A 13,745-nucleotide genomic window follows, 5' to 3' on the forward strand; every position below is an offset into this window, starting at 1 on the left:
CTGGTCCAAAACCTGTGCTCTTAACTATAAAGTGTGTGTCTCTCCATAAGACAGATTAAAATCAATGATGCAAGAAAAATTCAAGTAAAATTCTATGTGTAGGTATGAAACGGAGAGGGGTGAAATTAATAAAATCTAGAACGTAACAGTAGGAAGTAGCAGTTTTGTTTTCTAGAGAAATATGTCATTGCTTAAAGTAGACCTACACTCACTTCTAAGACCCTGCATTCTCATCTCCAATTCTATCAAATTGTAATGTGCTGGTTTTGTCACTAGATGATGCTCGTGCCGTGGTTCTGAGTATCGGAACTCTGAGAGTCACTGCCCTCTCTAGTGGTTTGGGAAACTAAGTACATTGCCTTTCATAACCAATTTAAGTGGTTTGTTATTTCCATGCCATTTTATTCTTATTGATTAACATATCAAATTCTGATTTAAAAATTTAGAGTAGTTTCATAAATTATCCAGCTGTATTCAAATATGAGTTTTTCATTTTGGGTTTTTTTTTTCCCTGTACTTGCTATAAATTACCTATTAAATTACTATAAATTATCTCTTCATTTCTCTAGCGGCTGTTGACATGCAGCATTAGCTTTTGCAGCTCAAACCCCTTTAAGAGAGCCTGCACTGGGGGTCTGCAAGTCCATCTCCTGCTTCTGAATGTTCTATTCTCTAAACTTCAAAAGTTCTGTAACAGTAGTCATGTGGACACGGTACTCTCTTAAATTTGTTTACCTCCCTTTAATCCTTAGTTTGTGCAGTTTTAGTAATTCCCCATTATGGGACAATATATCATCTTTAGGTGCTACACATGTGTGAGATTTGCTTATATAATTTAGCTTTTGTGGAGTATTTAGACTGCAGAAATCCAGGAGCCATTGATGAGTTACTTAACGCTAACCCCATTACCTTATCTCCAGCTCACCCTGATGTCTTAAGAACAGTGTGAATTTCACAGCAGAAATATGAGTAGCAAGATATTTCCCCCATCTAAAGTTCATCTCAAGAAAACAGCTTGGAGAGGGGTAGTTCTAGATACAGTTCAGCACCTTACATTTATCACAGTTGCTCCTCAGTTGGCTCTTCAGTCAGTCTCTTTTCTTGGCTCCTCTCCAAGAACCCTGCAGACCCCCCCCTTTGGTGCTCTCTCCATATGCCCCCCACCTCAAGAAGCCATCTCCTGCCATTGGTTTAACAATCCCCACTGTGGTAGGTCACTCCTAAATCTATAGCTCTAATTCCCACATTTCAGTCTTCCTGCAAATACCCTAAAACTCAGCATGTGGGAAAGTGACACATCTCTCCCAGCTCCTCCTCACTTTCTTATTTCTACTCATCACTTCACTATTTTCCCAGATACCCATTTTTAAAACTGCAAATAATATTTTTATGACCTCTTACCCAATTAAAGGGCCAACCCTTGGCAAGACGTTTAGGGTCTTTTCCTATTTTTTCCTCTGCCTCACTTATTTCTTCTCATCTGAATGACTGCAATATCCTCCTAACTTTTCCAGATTGTATCTTCTCTTCAATTTATCCCTCAGTTTCCCTAGCATTTTACTTTCTAAAACAATTTTCTGTTTGCCTATCTCACTATAAACCTTTACTGGTTCATGTCTTGCTGCTGAGTTAAGTACCAACTCCACACCATTGTCGATACTACTGGCGAATATGGGCATGGGGGAATTTCCAGTCTTACTCTCTACAAATGTCTGTAGTTAATGTGCTCAGCTCCACCCAAACAGCCACCAAGCATCTCAGTGAGCATGTTCAGTATTTTCCCATTTCAGTGCCTTTGTTCTGGCAATTTCTCTCATTGGTAGCATCTGCCATCCGCACCATTTAAAGCTTGACCTTAAAAGTTCATCTTACACACCACCCATTCAATAAAGCATTTTCTATTTCCTCTGATCTGTAATTACCACCTCTCCTTCACACCCCGTTAAGTATCCGTGTTTGTATTTCTCATTTCGTATTTATACTATCCAGTGGAAACACAATTTATACTATTGCAGTGTTTTGCTGTTTTGAATACTTTTCTGTCTCCATTACTATGTTGTCATTGTTTTGGCAGGGAAGGGGGCATGGATTCTGTCTATTTGATCTGTCCATTATGCAGAGTCATTGTAAAAATTGGAAACATAATGATTAAAAGCACAGACTTTTAATTGACTTTGGAAGTGGGGGGCAGTCTGGGTAGAGGGGACAAAGGGGGAAAAATGGGACATCTGTAATAGCATAGGAACAATAATATATCAAAAAATGGAAAAAAAACCCAAAAACCCACAGACTTTTGACCCTAGCCATGTGGCTCAGTTGGGAGGAACGTCATCCTGTGCACAGAAAGTCTGAGCGTTCGATTGATCCCCAGTCACAGAACATGCCTACGTTGCAGGTTCCAGTCCTGATGAGAGCACACACAGGCGGCAACCGACTAGATGTTTCTCTCTCTTTCCCTCAACCCCTAAAAAAAATCAATGAAAACATATCCTCAGATGAGTATTTTTTAAAAAACACAGATTTTTGGAATCAAAGAGTTCTAAGTTTTTTTCACTTATTAGTTATGTACTAGTCAAGCAGTTGTTTAACTCCTTTGAGCCTTGATCTTATGTATAAAATGGGTATATTAAGAGTACCTGCCTTAAGTCTCTTTGCAAACATTTTTAAAAAGATAATGCACATGAAGTGCTTAAGACAGGGCCTCACATACGTTAATCATGAAAAGTATGCTTATGCTTGTCAGTATTATTTTCATAGTCACAGTACGAAGTTATTGCACAAATTTACTCAGTTGAGTTGAAGTGGGACTTCTAGCTAAAGGCAAAGGTAGAAAGGAAAATATTATATTATATAAGACCCCTAAGTAGGAGCCTGTGTTAGAGAAGAGGCCTCACGTTCATCAGTGTGCTACTCTGGATCCCTAGGCCTCACACAATGCCTGGTAATGGGCAGGTGCTTAATAACTACTGGTTGCATTCATGTGACTAACAAATGCAGTGCCATATTTATATGGTGACCATGAGGACAGAGAAGCTGGATCAGTCAGTGAAGGAAGCTCATCAGCAACCAAGTTCTGTGTGGCTGTTACGATATACACTATGATAGCAAATTGGCCTAATTTTGAGTGTGCAGCCCAGGCCACTGTGTCTTCTAATGACTTTTAGGGAGAGTTGGCTGTATGTGAGCGTAAGTAGATTTATCATCAAAACATGTGCCAGAGAGAATACATTTCTAAAAACACACTTTTGATGTTTCCTAAGTATGTATTTCCATAACACTAGCACAGCTTACTCAGATCCTTGGGACAAAATGAGCAACAATGATATGGTAATAGTAGGTTCAGTCCATACACTCCCATTAAAAGCTTTTCCCTGGGTACTTTAAGAAAAAAAAGTTATATTAAAAACAAAAAGTAATGGGATTTGCAGGCAGAAATCTGTGTTTAAATGGCATTAAGGCTGTGGTTCAAATCAACAAAAGCCAGGAAATCCAAAGTTAACCTTTATCCAGACTGTTAGGCCGTTTTTTCCAACTAAGTATGTGCCTGTGAGCCGCCCTCCCTTTGAATTTCCTGGCTCTGGCGACCCAAATCCACAAGTCGCTTTGAATTACTCTGGGTCTGCTAGTTAATGGGAATATACCCTCAGGATATATGCTTTCTTGCAAATGCTTTTATGTGTAGTCACTGTAAATCTAGGAGCCATGAATTGGTAGTCTTTTGTTGTTGTTTTTTTTTTCCTTAAAGTTCCTGAGATCCCCACTTAGGCTTAAATCCGTCCTGCCTTATATAAAGGTAGGAGGACTTGTATAACATTTGTGTTGCTAACACCGACAAGGTTTAATATTACAGCTTATATGTCACAGTTGTAATTCAAATGTATTTTTAAATGTTTCTTTTCTCTCTTTTCACCAGACACGGCGATGACTTGATTGTTACGCCTTTTGCCCAGGTACGTATCATGCTGGCCCCAGCTAATTCTCACTCTGTCCCTGGGCGTAGTTTCTAAGTGTAGTTTCTGAACCCTCCCATTCATCTTCTATTGTTTCTAAACATTTGAATCGTTTTTCTTATAGGTCCTTGCCAGCTTGCGAAGTGTGAGAAACAACTTCACTATATTGACAAATCTTCATGGAACAGCCAACAAGTAAGCATGGACTTTTTGTGGAATTATGAATCCCTGTCATAAAGGCAAAACCATTGAACGGCATTAAAAAACAAAACAACAACAACAAAAAAACACTATTTCATGGAAATTTGCCATCTAAGCTAAATTAAGATACATGATGAAATTTGAAAATAGGATGGAGTACCATAGTATGTTAAAACTGGTAAAATGTTAGAAATTAGTCTTAATCTTGTTTATCCCTGTACCCTTAATGCTTAGTAGACAGGAGGAGTCCAACAAATGAAAAAATCAAATGAGAATTTTTGTTGAATTTTATATTTACCACTTTGGAAAGTATGAATACTTATCAGTAACAGCCATAAATTCTATTAAAATTCTTTTGGAAAAGTTATTAATGAATCCAGAGATTCAAACTTAAGGTTAAAGGTACCAAAAAGTTCATGTCCAAGTAGCTTAATTGTTTTGATAATAAATAAACAGGTTCATTCAGTTTGATTATTTTCTCCTTTCCCCCTAACTAACTACATAACCTCAGTCATTTCAGTTAATATTGCTGAACCTTGGTCTCCTCATCTGTAAAACTGAGGCTTTGAACTTGATATTCCTACAGAAACTTTTGCCCCCAAATCATTTCACCCTATGAGTCTAGATGCTATGTCCAGTTCACTGTCCAGTATTTTAAAAGGTCATCATAGGGCTCACAAGGCCATAGAATTCATGGTCCTAGAATAACAGGGTTGAAGGAGAGACCTTTGAAACCATTGATTCAACCTCTTCATTTTACAGTAGAAACCCAGACACTAACAACCACATCATAGATTATAGACACACCAGGGCCAAATCCCAAATCTCCTGATTTTTCCAGCCAGTGTTGGCTATAAAACACCATGTCTCTTCCGTCTTTGCAAAATTATTCATCAACCCTCTATTTTGCTTTGATCCACATTTTCATGATGTGGAATTGTTAAAAGTAAGAGTAAACCCTGCTTTAAAAACTTACTTTGTATTTCACTATTTTATAACTTGTTACACACAGAGCCTCCCACGAGAGCTCTGCATATTCCAATGGAATCTTTTCCATCATTGTCCTCTTCTCTACACTATTCCTCAAACTGCCACCAGAGTGGTTTTTCTCACATGCTGTTTGACCATGTCACTCTCCAGCTTGAGGCATTTCAATGATTCACTCTAATCATTCGGAGAGAGTTTAAATGTGAACACTTCGGTCCCAAGACCCATCATGACCGAGCTCAAGTTAGTTTGATCGATAGATGTTTTGGTTTACATTTGACACAATACATGTGAAAGCTAGAGGTTTGTACAACCTCTTTTGCAGTGGTACATTGTGTTTAGTCTTTTATTACATAATTCACCCAAAAAGTATTTATTTAGTAAAACTATTCATCCATGAGTATATGTATGTATCTAAGAAATATCTATTGAGCACCCACTTTGTACCAATTACTAATGATACAATAGTGACCAAAACATATGAGTTCTCTGCCCTTTCAGGACTTGCATTGTAATAAGAAGTTCCATGGCATACAGTGGTGGACAATCGGACCAGGTCTCTGGCCATATGGGATCACATTCTAATAGCCGTGGTCTGGCTGTTCCCAGCATGTTCTATTTTCCACCCTGATTCTGGACTTACTGTTTTCTCTTCCTAAAATGTCTCTCTCCACCTGCCACTGATTGCCTGGCTAAAGCCTGCTTGTCCTTTGTAACTCAGCTCTAGAATCGCCTTCACCAGGATGCTTTTCCTGACCCTACGAAGACAGGCTGAGCACCCTCAGTGGCCCCAGACCACTCTGCCAACCTTATCATGCCATTCATAGATCTCCATCCACCACTGGACAATGTGCTCCTTGGGGTCTCTTGAGAATTACATTTACTTTTCCTTAAATTTCCAAGAATTAGCAGAGTCCCTGACACACAGTGAGAGACCCATAAACAGTCATCATACATATGAATTCTCAATATATTATTATTGAAGAAAGACCACCAATTAATTAGGAAATTACTTTTTCAGAAGTGATAACTTTTATTTTCCTATCTTTTTTTTCTTTATAGATTATAGCCTGTGGGGCCATACTTACTGGCTTCATAACCCAATTCTACCACTTGAAAGCTATGTGACTTGGGCAAATTAATCTCTCTACATCTATTCCCCTTCAGTAAAATAGGGTTGTTCTTGAGGACTGAATGAGTTGACACTTGTAATACATTTATAACAGCATCTTGCATATAGTAGATGCTGAATAAATGTGAGCTATCATAATTGGTAGTTATATTCCTCTCTCTAAGTCCAGGAACAATGTAACACTTTGGGGTTTCACAATCATTACCTCAGTTTCAATCACCATAAATGACAGATATTCATGACAGATATTGTTGCCCCTCACTCTATGGATGAAGAAACAAAGCTCAGGGAGATTAAATGACTTGTCCAAGAACATACTGCTTCTGATGAATAGCAGGGTCACACTGTAAACCTGGTATCCTGACTCTCATTGCAGCGCTCTTTCCATTCACTACCTCTGTTAAATCTTCTGGGTCATGGGAAAAAAATTCTGAAGACTTTGGAACAGAGAATCATTAGGAATAACTTATGAATATATGAAGTTCAGAGAGCCTGAAGGCAGAAATATGAGCTATGAGAGTATTGTCAGGAATTAAAATACGAGGAGTGTTGCCCTGGACCAAGATTATGAGGGTTGGAATTGGGGAAGAAAGGGTCAATAAGGGCATTTTTCAAAGACTTATTAGCAAATCAGTACTCAAGATCACTTCATTACATAGCTCCAGGGAGCCAGGATGGAGGTGGGTGAAGGGGGTGAGGCAGGGATCCAACAGATATTTGTTTTCAGTTATTAGTTTGTTAGCACATAGCTTGGATGTTCTTAGTATTGGGACATTCAGCCTAACTCTGCTAATTAATAGACTATGTCAGTTGAAGCTACTTTCTTGAGAATCAGGTCTGTCTTGCGCATTTTGAGCTGTGTTAACTTTCAGGAACTATGTACCCTCAGACCATAACGGACATATCCAGAGCCTGTTCTCATAATCTGGCTGAGGACCACCCCCTCAAACCATGGCTTTTTATGTCATCTTTGGTCCCAACCAAACCACATTCACCAAATAGAATAAATGCCCAGCAGTAAGATCATTGCTAATGATCTTTCTCAAATCCATATGCATATTTGTACAGAGTTGATCCTCTTATTGATTTCAAGCACTTCCTTGAAACCAACACGAACCAATAGAAGTTTCAAGGCAGAGTCCATAAAGCACTGTGTTCTATTCTTAGTCATCAATGCCCTCAAACTGATAAAAGAAACTGAAGGCAAGCATATCTGCCAGGGATGGATCCACTATACTGAGAGCATTCCCATAGCCCCTCACCCCACATATTCACTTATCTTAGCAACTGAACATGTAATATCCATGGAAATAAAGAATTGCTTTCTGAGATATTTGACTTGGGTTCCAGAGTGCTACCCCTTTATTTTGGATGTAACATTTAAGCAAGAATATGCCCTTGGAGTGGTTTTCGCAAGTTATCTGGAGTGTGGTTTATTATCTGAGAAGGAACTCCCACATAGAACTATACTTCTCATAAGTCAAGATTTCCTTTATCTTTTGGCTCTTTGCTCTGCATAAAAGCATTCCATTGTCTGCCTGAGCTTTACCACCCAAAGGGTGAAAATCTCAAAGTTCCTGTTGAGGTGAATTCCTTGTACTTCCATGAAATGTTCCACTGAGGAATGCTTGATCGGGCCTGTATTTCTTGGCTTCAAATTAAAACCTATATTTCCTTTGTCCCAGGAGTTGCTGTTGAAAATATGGCTTTCCTTTAGAGTTGTTAATTCAGATAAGTGTCCCTAAAGCATTACCGCCTTCAAGCAGACTGGTGGGGAAATCACATGAGTCAGTGAGAGTGCCTGCCGTCCTGATGACCGGGGAGTAGAGCTGGGAGCAAAGTGGTGTCCCCATCACTCATCTATGTCACTAACCTCACAGACATCAATCACCAGGGGCTAGAAGGAAATCATGTGACATCTCCATATTAACATTCTTCCAGGGCATAATTCAGCAACATGTGTGCAATCTTTGAGAAAGAATTAACAACCACTTAATTTTTGTTCAGTGTATATCTAAAGTGTCTTTCATTGCTTTATGTATTTTGGCATGGGATTTAAATTAGCCGAGAATAATAAAATTTTGCACATTCAGAGTTGGAAAGAACCTAGCCAAATTTCCTCAGAGTAAGTGAGGAAATATACATTTAAAACCCTCACACAGGACCTGGCACATTGTAAATCCACAGTAAATGTTAGTTGCTGCCTGCTCTCCCAAGTGAGGAAGAAACTGAGAGTTTCAGTGGGTTGCCCACGGCTATACAGTTGGAAGGAGCCAGAGCCAGGTTTAGGATTCCTGTCTTATTATTCATGGTTCAGTTCTTTCTCCACTGTGTCCTTCAGGGCTGGAAATTATTTATTGCTGGGACTGTATTACCTCCCTATCATTATCACTGTCTTTAGCAACCCAGGCACATAACTTTGTATGGTTCTTCCATAAGTTAAGGACCATTGGAAACTGAACAGCCAATGCCATTTTCTTCTGGCAATCACTGGTTTCTAATTGGCACTCTCAAGCCCTATCATCCATAATGTAGCTTCTATAAGTCATTTATGTATCAAGTTCATTCATTTAAAATGTATTGAGCCTCTTCTTTGTACTGGGCCTAAATGATAACCCAAATAAACATGGTTCTTGCCTTTTTTCAGCTTATGTACACAGATGCTTATCTGAAAACTATTTTTTTTTTAATTAACTCCCAGGACAAAGTTATGTAATTTTTGTAATTTTCAGGAAGCCATTGGGAGAATTAGATGCTATGAGTAGCCATGCTATTTAGAAAGAAGAAGTTGCCAACATTTAGCATTTTCCATTTCAACATCTCCTTTTACAAAGCGTTCTTTGGAATTCACAAAGGTGGGTAAAATAAAATTATTTATTATAAACATGTATTAATCCAAAGAAAACATAATGAACACCTATATCATACCAAATATTTTGCTGATTCCAAGGTTAGAAAGATGAACAGGATGCAACTTTTGCTTACATTTCCTACAGGTGAGTTGAGAAAACAGCCAGGAAAATGGGGATTGCAATCTAGCATGAGCAGTGCTATGATGGGGCAAGCAAAGGAAACTACAGGTAGCACAAACAAAGACTCTACGTGGGGGGAAGTCTACCCAAGGAGGTGATGCCTGATTGGAGTCCCAGATCATGTGAAGGAGTTTGCCACTTAAAGAGTCAGGGGAAAGCGTTCAGCTGACCTAAACATAGGCAAGGGCCCAGCAACATAAGTTGTGTGCTGTGTTTGAGGAACAGCCAGTAGAATGTAGAGCCAAGTCTCTACAGGAAAAAGGAAACCAGATAAAACATTCATATATTTGGTTCCTCAAATCATTTTCACATCAATGTTTTATTCAATCCACAATTTACCAGTGTTTATGGAGTGCCTCCTATTTGAGAAGCAAGTTGGTGGGTTCTGCAGAGGTTATATGGAAAGGGTCAGAACTGGATTCTGCCATCAATGAGCCACAGGTTAGTGGTCAGGATAATACGTGCCCATATGAGTTGTAATAGGAGGAAATGATTCTGAAGCTACAAATAAAGTACCATGGGAGACTATAGGGAAGATCATTTCTAGCTAAGAGGATGACATCCTTTGGAGAAGATGGCATTTGACCTTTGGAAGTATGATTCAGACACAAATTTTAATGTATGGGGATTTTCCCATTACCTCAGAGCAATTCTGCATGATAACAGCTGGGCATCTCACTATTCAACTCAATTCTGACACTGTTTACCTGAAGATAGTTATCAGATCCCACGAGTTAAAGGCTCAGTCCTTCAAAACTTTCCCTACCCCCCATTTCAGATGCCCAACAAAAATCCATGTTGCCACCTGTGCTTCTGACCTCCTGGTTCTAGATCAGAGATTCCTTGTGTTTGATTAATTTGCGAGAGTGGCTCACAAAACTAAAAAAAAACCCACAACATTTTACTTACTGGATTACTGGTTTATCAGAAAAGGATATAACTTGGGAATAGGCAGATGAAAAAACTACATTGGACAAGATATGTGGGAAGGAGCATAGAGCTTCCATGCTGTCCGAGTGTGCCAGTCTCCACAGGTTTACGAACCCAATCCCTTCGGGTTTTTATGAAGGCTTCAGAACAAAAGCATGATTCATTCAATCATTGGCCATTAGTGATTGAACACAATCTCCAGACCTTTTCCCTTCCCCTGAGATCTGGGGTGGGGCTGAAAGTTCCAAATTGCAAATCACAAGGTTGGTTCCTCTGGCAACCAGTCCCAGGGATTTTTCCAAAATTCATCTATTAAGAAAACAAAAAACACCTTTATCACTCTTCTCACTTAGAAAATTTCAGAGGGCAACAAGAGGAAGACCAAATTTGTATTTCTTATTATACATCACAGAAGGATTAGATGGTATTTAGATGTGTGAATTTGTGCAGGGATAGCTTTCCTTTCAAAGTAATGATCTGAGCAGTGGCAGGAAAGGGAAGGCACATGTTCAAGAACAAGAAAGTGATGAAATTTGGCCATAGCAATGTCTGAGTTAGTTCATTCATTCATTCGTTCACTCAGTATTTACCGAGTGCTTAGCATGTGAAAGACCATTCTGGTTTTAGGGAGCCAGTAGTGAACAAGTTGCTCCCTGCCTGCTTTCAGTTTACATTTAAATAAAGGAGTGCTATATATTAAACAGTAATTGGACTGTGCCTATTTTAATTACAATGTTAAAGTGCTACTAAAGTGAAGTACAAGACTCAAAAGCACAAACAGCCCATCAGTGGTTTGAAATGAAATGTCAGACAGGGAGGGATTTTGAGAGATAAACTGGGAAAATCATGCTGAGGACAAAAAGCAAAGGACTTTGAATGCCAGGTTAAGGAGTTTGAAATTTAATCTCTTAATTTTCCTAAAAAATAGCCCTCAGTTTGAGTGCAGGTGTTAACAGATAGAATAGTGGAATGTGCATGTATTTTGGATTTGGAATGACTTAGCTTTGAATCCCAGCTATGCTAGTTATAAACCACATATACATGTTTCTTAACTTCTCTGAGTCTCAGTTGCTTTATCCTTAAGATGAGATAATAATGTTCCCAGTGGAAGCTAGAAGTACATAGCACAGTGTCTACCTAGTAGAACAAAGCAAGCATTGTACAGAAATTTCCCTTCCCTTGTCACACATGCAAATCTCATGCCACAGAGGGTTTAAAAGTACCTTGCCTAGGATCACCTAGGTAATAAATGTGATAGATGTGAACCGTGTCCATCAGAACTTGCAGCCATAAAATATAGTTACTTAGAAACTAGATTACCCATAAGGGACCAAAACTGAATTTGGAGCACTTAATAAAAACCTAGAAAAATAACTATGTGGCCACACCTATAGGGAGAATTTGCCTCCTCAGTACCTGTGCAGGCCATCCTCTATCATTTAGAGTTTGGCCTCCTTCCCAAACTTGCCTGTACATCAGAATTCACAGAGAAATAAAAAATGCAGATTCCCAGGCCTCATCCAAAATATACTGAAATTGACTCTTCAGGGATAGGGAAGGGATTTATAATTGTCCTGGCTGCCCAAGTGAGCAGATGGGTTCCACGTTTAGAGACCCACTGGCCTAGAGTCACACTCTCTTGCTTGTTGCTAATATCCTGTTGATCTTTAGGAGGAAAAAAAAGAGTCCTCTGCACCAGTGGTTTTGAAAATGTGATCCGCAAATCAAGCAAGATCAGTACCTGGGCTCTAGTCAAAAATGCAAACTCTCAAGCTCCCCACCTCTCCCCTGGTCTGCTACCCTACCTTCACCCCCTGCAAGCTGACTGAATCAGAAACCCTGAAGGTAGATCCAACAATGTCTCAGTAAGCCTCCAGGTGATCCTGATGTACTCAGTTTTAAAGGCTACTGCTCTGTACCATCTCTGGGAGCTTCTCCAGCACTGCATTGGTGAGCCAAGAGAGTTCTGCAAAGCATGAGAAGGATGATGAGAGCAGCAAAATTGGCCTTGGTGGAGGATGGGTGGGTGGGTATGTAGGGGTTGATAAAGAAGACACAGAGAAAAACAAGAGAGAAAAGGAGAAGCAGGCCCAGTATTTGTGAGTTTGCTTCTTTCATTTGACTCTTGACATCAACAGGTTTGTTATGATGTAAAATAATGCCCAGTTTCTCCACGAAAAGGCCTCTCTGTAAATTAAGCAACCTAGATTACCTTTTCTAGTGACTGTGTGACCTTTGGCAAGTGCCTTTACCTCTCTGGACCTCAGGTTGATGAGGTACAAAAATGGAAGGCCTGGACTGATTGATCTCTGAGGACTCCTCTGACTATAACTTTCTACAGCACTGGTGCTGGGATTCAGTCTCACATTTGGTATCATTCCTGAGCAAGGATATCCTCTTCTGAGGGCCTCTTGGAACAGGGAAACCTAAAACAGAGGAGCAGGTTAGGGACCTGGAGTAAACGATTTCCTTCCTGGAGTGCTGGAGCATCCAGGAGGCTGTGCATAGGGAAATTCCAGGCCATCTGGATGTGAGAGAATTGCAATCATCTACGCATGTTACAGGAGCCTGCCTTCCGGAGAAAGCATTATGTCACTTGATGGCTTATTGTGACTTGGAAAACTCAGTGATCCTGGGGAGGCAGGGAGAGGATATCAGTACAAAGGCTCAGGCCTTCTTTTCTCTCTGTCTCCACAGGAGGTCCCCAGCTGCTAGTCAGCCTTCTGTCTCCAGAGTCAACCTGCAAGGTAAGCCTTATCGTGGCCTATCTCCATATATAATGTGTGCCTCTTATGCAGAATCTTTTTTGGAATAGTAGCATTTGTTTGCATACCATGGCCCTCAAAAGGATGACTTTTTTCAAAAGCATACTGGAGCTTTATTTCATTCTGTGTGAAACCAAATAAAAAGCAGTATCAAATGACTTTCCCATCATATGTATGCCCAAGCTTTCGCAATGTGCTGGATGAGTGGTAATGCTGCTTCCCAGAAAAGGAGCAGGAGGAAGAGCTGTATCAATAGTGCAACTGGACCTCAGCTTGCTGGCCCCAGGGAACTCCAGGAGGGCTAACTTCAAAGGCCCCGAGGTGCCCCCATGTTGGCCTGAGGGCCCCACAGGCTACGTTAGTGGTTTTCCTCTTAGCGTCAACCATAGATCCCCCTTGAATATACATTCTTTCCAGGTGTGAAACCAAAGGCTCTTTCCAGGTCACAAATCATTCCTTTTGGAGGTCATCCAATTTTTTCTCTCAAAGGTGTTGTTTTAAAGAAACCTAACCTCTCATCTTCCGGTACTGTGCCAGTGCGTTTCATGAGTTGAGAGCGGTGTGCAGAGAGGAAGGGCCACCTTGAAGGAACAACATAGAGATGTAGTGAAAATAAATTCTATTTTGACATAAGATGCAAGCAGGAAGGGGACATTTTTTAAGGGCAAAATAGGGTCTTTTCCCCCTTGACCTGACCCTGCTAGAGTAGCAGTAGTCTCAAGTAAAACCACAGAAGAAACAAGTAAGA

General features: G+C 40.0%; 1 protein-coding gene across 1 annotated transcript in view; it reads left to right on the forward strand.

The window, feature by feature from the left end:
- PDE4B (phosphodiesterase 4B) overlaps window positions 1-13,745 on the forward strand; it is a 515,450-nt gene that overhangs the window by 398,495 nt on the left and 103,210 nt on the right. The window contains exons 5-7 of the mRNA XM_054574329.1: window positions 3,914-3,950; window positions 4,075-4,145; window positions 12,930-12,979. Of these exons, the coding sequence (XP_054430304.1) occupies window positions 3,914-3,950; window positions 4,075-4,145; window positions 12,930-12,979 (158 nt within the window). The remainder of the gene's footprint in view (window positions 1-3,913; window positions 3,951-4,074; window positions 4,146-12,929; window positions 12,980-13,745) is intronic.

This window comes from Pteronotus mesoamericanus, unplaced genomic scaffold (genome assembly GCF_021234165.1).
Source record: "Pteronotus mesoamericanus isolate MK-2021 breed Mesoamerican mustached bat unplaced genomic scaffold, CSHL_Meso_final contig_105, whole genome shotgun sequence".
NCBI lineage: Eukaryota > Metazoa > Chordata > Mammalia > Chiroptera > Mormoopidae > Pteronotus > Pteronotus mesoamericanus.